The 7097-nt window shown below is 41.2% G+C and overlaps 2 protein-coding genes across 2 annotated transcripts; one reads left to right on the forward strand and one right to left on the reverse strand.

Annotated features, from left to right (window-relative positions):
- Positions 1 to 983: 983 nt before the first annotated feature.
- LOC6569104 (aminopeptidase N) lies at positions 984 to 4118 on the reverse strand. Its single transcript, XM_001995212.3, has 5 exons — positions 3652 to 4118; positions 3430 to 3585; positions 1963 to 3370; positions 1408 to 1904; positions 984 to 1331 (listed from the first exon to the last, which is right to left on the reverse strand). The coding sequence occupies exons 1-5, from the start codon at positions 4101 to 4103 to the stop codon at positions 1115 to 1117; spliced, it is 2730 nt and encodes a 909-aa protein (XP_001995248.2). The 5' UTR covers positions 4104 to 4118; the 3' UTR covers positions 984 to 1114.
- Positions 4119 to 4502: 384 nt separating this feature from the next.
- On the forward strand, positions 4503 to 5102 carry LOC6568976. Its single transcript, XM_001995211.1, has one exon. It carries the CDS (start codon positions 4503 to 4505, stop codon positions 5100 to 5102), a length of 600 nt encoding a protein of 199 aa, XP_001995247.1.
- Positions 5103 to 7097: the final 1995 nt, after the last annotated feature.

Consider the following 7097-nt stretch of genomic DNA (forward strand, 5'->3'; position numbering starts at 1 on the left):
TTTTATTTGTCGATAAAAATTTATCGATGGCAAAAATGTGCTTGATCAACGTAGCAAATTAATAAATGACTGGCCAATAATTAAATACCCTGTAATTATGTATGCAATGTATTTTAATTTCATTTTGGAGTTGAATTTTTTAATGAAATATCTTTCTTGTTGGCTGCTTTTGGCTCGAATATATTTATTTCAATTTCATGATCAATTTATGCCTGATTAAATGCTGGTCTTTTACATGTCAGACAAGCTTGTTGAGGCTAAATCAAGCGTAAATAAAGCAACTTGTTAATGCACTTAATTGAAATTCTGGATTAAGTTGTACATGCAAAATCTGCATTTGAAAATTCAATTGAAATGACAGCATGCCATAATCCCCTGAAATGGTTTAACCATACATATATAAAAGCAAGCGAATTCAAGCTGCTGTCTCTGAGCAAAGTCGCCAATTCATTTTTGATCAATTTGTCTAATTGGCAGGGATACACAAGGGGAGACGGCAGACAAAAGGCACAACTGTTGGGGAACTGTTGACTAGCTGTGCTTATATATACATAAATAGGTATGTATATAGATAGATATATGTATGTAAATGGAAGACAATCCGCATCATCATTCTGGCTGTGTGTCATGTCCAGGACCAAGAGCGAAACATTTTGTCATCTTCGTGTAAACGTCAAATGCCAAGCGAAACAAAGCGCATATCCTGGTTGTAGATATATATATGTGTGTGGGTGTGTGTGTGAGTGTGTGTGTGAGTGGGTGTGTGTGTCCCGTGTCAAGCAATTTACAAGTCAAAGGAACGACAGCAAGCCAAGTTTGTGACAGGCCCAAGCAGCTGGATGCCAAAGGCTCAGCAGGCCGCCAACGCAAATCTCTGTCGTCATCGTCTTCATTCCTTTCAATTTCAATGCCTAGATTTCATCACCATTGGCTTAATTAATACCAACCTACACCATAGTTGGGTATTGAATGTTGGCTGAGTATTCTGTTGTCAGCGCACTTGTATTTGACTTGAAGACAAAAGTTTTGCTTGGCTTGCTCGACTGTGGTTTTGCCACAGCGAGCATCAAAACTTTAGCTCCGTATTATCAATTAGCTGGAACACCTCTTTGCTTTAAATATATTTACTTAAGGCTGCGATAAAGTTTACGGAACGTTGCGCTAACCAATTCAAATTAATATTACGTATATGGAGTGCTGCTCCCAGATGCTTCTCAAATTTGTCGAGTCCTTTTAGTTGCTGCCTCAATTTCAATTCATCGAGTTGGCTGTGTGAATTACCAATTATGGTTAAGAGCAGACTCTTGATTTCCCTCGAGCTGAACTTGTCACTGTGGAGTGTGGAGGCAAATTGAATGCGGATTAACTTGTGTGCCTGTGCTTAAGTAATTTGCAAGTATTACTCACTTGAGTATTTTGGCATGTTGTAGAACATGATCAGCGGTCTGCAGTGCAACATTTTGACGTTGCAATGCCGAATTAACGACTACAATATAATAAGTTTTCGTGGTCTTGTCTGTGGACTGCAGTAGATAGTCCAGAAACTCTTGTAGCTGACTAAAATTCCGACTACAGCCGAGTTCTTTAGCCCAAGCGGTTTTTCTGGATTCAATCGTGGAGTTCTTGAAACGTTGCAACATCGATTGGAACTGCTCTTGAATGCCATGCTCGATGCTTGCACAAGACATAATATCCCTAAAATTAATGGGCACTTCTTCGATTTGCTCAGTGAATTGGCCTAAACTCAGAGCCTGGTCGATGCAGTCATCCAGTTGATAGCGACAGGCTTGACTATAAGCCAAACGATAGAGGGCTATCAGTGGACTTGACTTGGTTCGCGCTGCCACAGAGTTCACTTTGGGGCAGCGTGCATACAGTGGGCTAACAAGTTTCTGCATAAAGGCCTGCAAAGATTGATTAATAAATATACAAGTACAAACATCATCTTGAACTAGAACTCACTCTAAATATGCTTGACTGGTCGCCACGCAGCAGTTCACCATGATTATTGAGCAAATTCAGAATTGTATTCCAGGGTAAAAGTTCTTGCTCCCTGGGCAGATACTCTAGCATACTTAGTGCCAGGTCGTAGCTCTGCTGATTTGTCCAGGCCAGTGCCATTAGATCATCCATTAGTTGTGCCCGATTTAACACATGAATATCATTTGAGTGTTCACTTGAGTTAAGTGTTTGAATTATCAGCTGCCAGTTGCGTTCATCGTAGTTGACACGATAAATGCTATTCACTTGCGGATTTAGCATAATCCACTCATCTGATTTGGGTTTCTTGAGTAATTGTTGTGTTTGCTGGGCTCTGGGACATTTCAACCAAAATTGTGGCTGCGTTTCGTTAAAGTTCGCATTTTGTTGTATAACAAAAGTGAGTGGAATCCACCAGCAGGATTCACTTTGTTCTTTTGATTTATTTGTTAGCAGAAATAACGATTGATTTAACTGCACACTGCCTCTTTCATAGTCTCTAACAACATGCACTAGCGGATATCCTCCTTGTAGAGTCCAGGAGTCCATCACAGTGGACAGTTGTATATCCGGACTGAGTGCATCTTTTAAATCCGCTGCCTGCTGCATATCCCCAAAGAGTTCCGACTGAGTAACACTGCCATAAGCATGGCGCTTCAAATAGTTTCGTATGGCCAGGAAAAAGACCTCATCGCCTAGAAGCAAATGCAACATTCGCATCGTTAGGGAACCCTTCTTATACACATATGGCGAAAACTGTTCGAGAACACTCTTCGAATCCTGCACCTGACGTGAAATGGCAATTGAATTGTTGATCATGTCATCCTGAAAGAATTTGGCCAAATCATTGCCTATTAAGCGCTGGCTGCTGCCCCAATCGGGCATCAGAGCATCCAGTGTCAGGTACGCAAAGTATGTGGACGGTCCTTCCTTTAGCCAGAGATCATTCCACCAATTAAGGGCAACCAAATTGCCAAACCATTGATGGGCATATTCATGTGCCACAGTTTGGGCCTTTGACTCCTTCGCCTGCTGCAACTCCTCGGTGTCGTTGTGCACAAAGTGACTCTGTTTGAAGGTGGTCAGACCCCAGTTCTCCATGGCACTAAATTTGTGCGTTGGCATCGCCAGCTGATCCACTTTGCTCAATGGAAACGGATACTCGAATAGTTGCTCCAAATAACTCAGTGTTTTCGGTGCAAAATTCACACAGAATTCGCTTTCCCCAACAACTTTGGGCTGCATCCAGCTGCGAAAGCGGACATTGTGAATGGTATCACTTGGTGGACTGGGAACACTACTTAAATTGTGCACTGAATATGCCACAAGATATGTGGAGGTTGGCAACAATGGCTCATGCTCGCACCAAATGTAGTTCTCCAGGGTTTCACTAAAATGGGAGAAATAAGTACAACAAATAGATATGAGATGGAGGATATGGATACTTACTGTGCTTCACAGTTCCTCACTGGTGTATTGCTCAAACCCGTGTAGTTTCTGTGATAGCCCAATGTGACCCTAAATGTGGCCCTCAAATGCGGCTCATCGAAGCAGGGAAACGCAGTTCGGCCAAAAGTCGGTGAGAATTGTGTTGCTGCCAAATAACTGAAATACAAATACAAAATATAATTACTCACCAAACAAACGGGGGATACCATAGCGAGTGCTCACTGTGTTTTCTCTGTGAATGAATCATTGTAAGAGCTCCAGTAGTAGCCAGTATCATTTTCACTTAATTGAGCCTTGAAAGGAATCATCAACTCGTATTGCTCCGACTCTGGCAGTTCCCCAGCCACATGCATTATGTAGAACTCCTTCTCCTTATTCAGCTCAGTTTTAATTATATTCGTCTTAAGACCATTATGCGCTGATAAAGTAATCTGGCTATCGTCTATAGTCAAATTCTTGGCATGTAGCGTAATATTATTTGTTGGTTGTTGAACTTGAAAGTCAATCTTGACCCGACCCTCGAAATGCAGCTGATCGCGTCCATTCAGATGGGTCAAAATGCGCAAATCGTAGTGTTTTGGTCTGATAACGTTAGGCAACCTATAAGGATTATAGATGCACAAGACACCTGTTGCCAGCAGAAGACTGGTGAAGTAGTACAAAAAAGCCTGCATGCTGTGATAAAGTAGAAAAGTTAGCAGTTAACAAGGAGTATATATCATAAGACAATATATATATATATTCAATTTTGGCATATCTAGTTGAAATTGAAGCACGTTCAATTCCTTAGTCCCTTACGAACATTGTATAAATATTCCGAGATTTTAATGTAATTCAATTTGACATTTAGTCACATTTCGGCCCATTATAATTCGAATATTTAGCTTTCTCTTTTCAAAATGATGGCCAAGTTCTTGGGTTGCTCTACAACACGCCTTTGCCATCCAAATTCAACAAAATTGTTACGTTTAACTAGCTGTCCAAGACGCTCACTGAGCTATGTGGGTCAATCAGGGATGGGCACGTACGCAGCCTGGTTACATTGGTGGAGTGGACTGCGTTGCCGCTACAACATGTGGAAGCTGCGTCGGCTGTTGGGACCCGAGTTCGATGAGTTTGATTTCCTAGTGGGGGCACGACAGGCGGCCACTCAGATGATCGAGGCGGTGCGTCGGGCGGACTGGAGTCGCATACGCAGCTGCTGCACAGATCAGGGCGCTTGTGCCATTTATGGACTAACCCAGAGTCAACGGAAAACCCAATACACGCAACTGGTGCGCTTTGAGCGACAGCATCTGTGCCGTGTCGAACCGGTGACTGTGCAGCGTCTCTGCGAGGATGGACGCAACTATATTTATGTGGATATTGCTTTTGTGGGACTGCGCGATATGCGCGACTTTGCATGCAGTGTGGAGCAACAGGAGATGTGGCAGCAGATGCGGCAGGTGCTCCGAAAATCTCAAATACCCGAACAATTGGCACCCACACATCGCCGGATAGTCCTAGGCGAGTTCCAAATGACGCTGCGCAAGGAGCTGCGACCTGAAGAGTCAGGAGGAACGGACACCAAGGGTTGGCTGGTCGATTTTTACAAAGTGTACGGCTTCAGACTGGTAAACTACAGTCCCGTAACGTTGCAGTATCGGGTCATTGAGTTTCTAAAACCAGTTTAACACGCACTTCATGTTCAGTTCAATAACTCAGTCTCGGTATGTGCTTGTTCACCTCGCTTGAATCATGGCACGCATTCAAATTGAACCGATATCGACAATATATCTCGAAAGCGACCAACAACAAAACAAACAAAAGCACGTCTGCTGCGCTGGGAACAGCGATATTAACTGAATGCATCATTGAAATACCAGAGCCACTTTTTCTGTTGACCGTCTTTGAATATGCTCGTGGCTGTCATCGTCAATCAAGACCTTTGCAATCTTTTTTTTTTTTGTTTATTTTCTTGCGGCTTTCAAAAGTTAAGGTTCTTGTTATTGTATATATACATATATAAAGCATTTTGTAGTCTAACTAAATTGTCGCTGTGCCTTCCACTTATTTGCCAAGTACACTCAGAACAAAAGATCCCAGAGCTTTAGTAGTTCGACAGACTTTCGGAGTCAAAAGTAACTTGTATTATTACTTAGAAATGTATTAAATGATTCATTTATATTATTGTATAAACTTCAACGGACTAAAGACATCAGTTTTTTGTCACTGTATAAACAACAATTCTCTGCAAATTCACAAAGAAATGGAAGTTGGTGAATTGCAAATTGAAATGTTATACATATTCATGGTTTAAGTTGCATGCAAAAAACTATTTACAGATGGATAAGCACATAAGAATCGCCAGTCTTTCGACTTAACCCTTACACAGACATAAAAATAATGATGTGGTTTGCCATTTAGACTCTGCTGCTCCTACTCATATAAATTGTAAGTATTGTAAGTTAGTAGTCGTCATGGTATTTCTTTCAATTGCACCCCAATGCGTCTGGATCTCATGGCATTTAAGCCCTATTTGCCACACTCCTCACTGAGACTCAGTTGGCCAACACGGGCCAGAGCGTTAACCATTGCGTTGCGTTTTTCAGTAACCCTCTTTTTTGTTTACACACTCTTGTTATTTTTTTGCCATTTTGCACTTTTCTCTGGGTTTTGAGTGAAAAATAAACTATTCTCACACTTTTCACATGGAACCACGGCGTGTCGCTTTCGAAAGCCACATAAAAAATGGAGGGCTTAATTAAAAAGCAGAAATGTGCTGCGATTTTCCGCTTTTTTAACCCAAAGTGCAACAACTACCCTTCCCTCTGAGCCGGCAGACAGGGAGAAATGGACAAAAAGAAAACACTACTTAGTGGCGACTTTTTATTTGCACTTGTTCCTTGCCAACAGACAGACGTACAGACGGACGGACGGATAGACAGACAGACAGACAGACAGCCATCTCAAATGTGCCCCAACTCATGTTGCTCATGTGTCTTGCAACTTATTCTTCCGCAGCATGTCTCTCATTTGGCACCCTTAAGAGAGGCCTTCATGGAAGGGGCGGACAGCATTTTTTTTGTTCATTAAAGTTCCTGCGCAAAATAAAAGGCCAACAAGTGCTCATTAAAAAAATGAATGTCTCTCTGGAAATATAATAAAGATGCTGGTGCTGACAAAATGTATGAGTATTGCCGGAAAATGTACTTATTAAGATAATTCGAATAATAATTGATCTCAACAATAATACTTCATTTAAAGTTTAAATCTCGATTCCAAAAAAAAAACATGTGTCCAAACTTTCCAAGGTTATAACTTTGTCAAAAGTAATCCGATTTCAATAACCAAAGCTTCATCGAGAAATCAAAATCATGATTTGTCTAAACTGAACAGTTTTTTAAATGCAATTTCATTTAGTTTAAATGAAAACGATACTTAATAAAATACATCCATTTTGTAATATTAAATTGATGTACTTTGTTTTACAATTTAAGGGAGCATCGCACTTCAGCTGACCATATCCGATATAAGGTTTACGTATTGCACTGCAGCTCATCTATGTATATCTATTATGCATCCGTGTGCGTGTAGTAAATTTATGTGCCCCTTATATGGTGGCACATTAAAACTGCACACAAAACCAAATGGCGAAGAATCCATCACAATTTACAGCGCAAACGGAC

The sequence above is a fragment of the Drosophila grimshawi genome, unplaced genomic scaffold, assembly GCF_018153295.1.
Source record: "Drosophila grimshawi isolate 15287-2541.00 unplaced genomic scaffold, ASM1815329v1 contig_1367, whole genome shotgun sequence".
In the NCBI taxonomy this organism is placed as follows: domain Eukaryota; kingdom Metazoa; phylum Arthropoda; class Insecta; order Diptera; family Drosophilidae; genus Drosophila; species Drosophila grimshawi.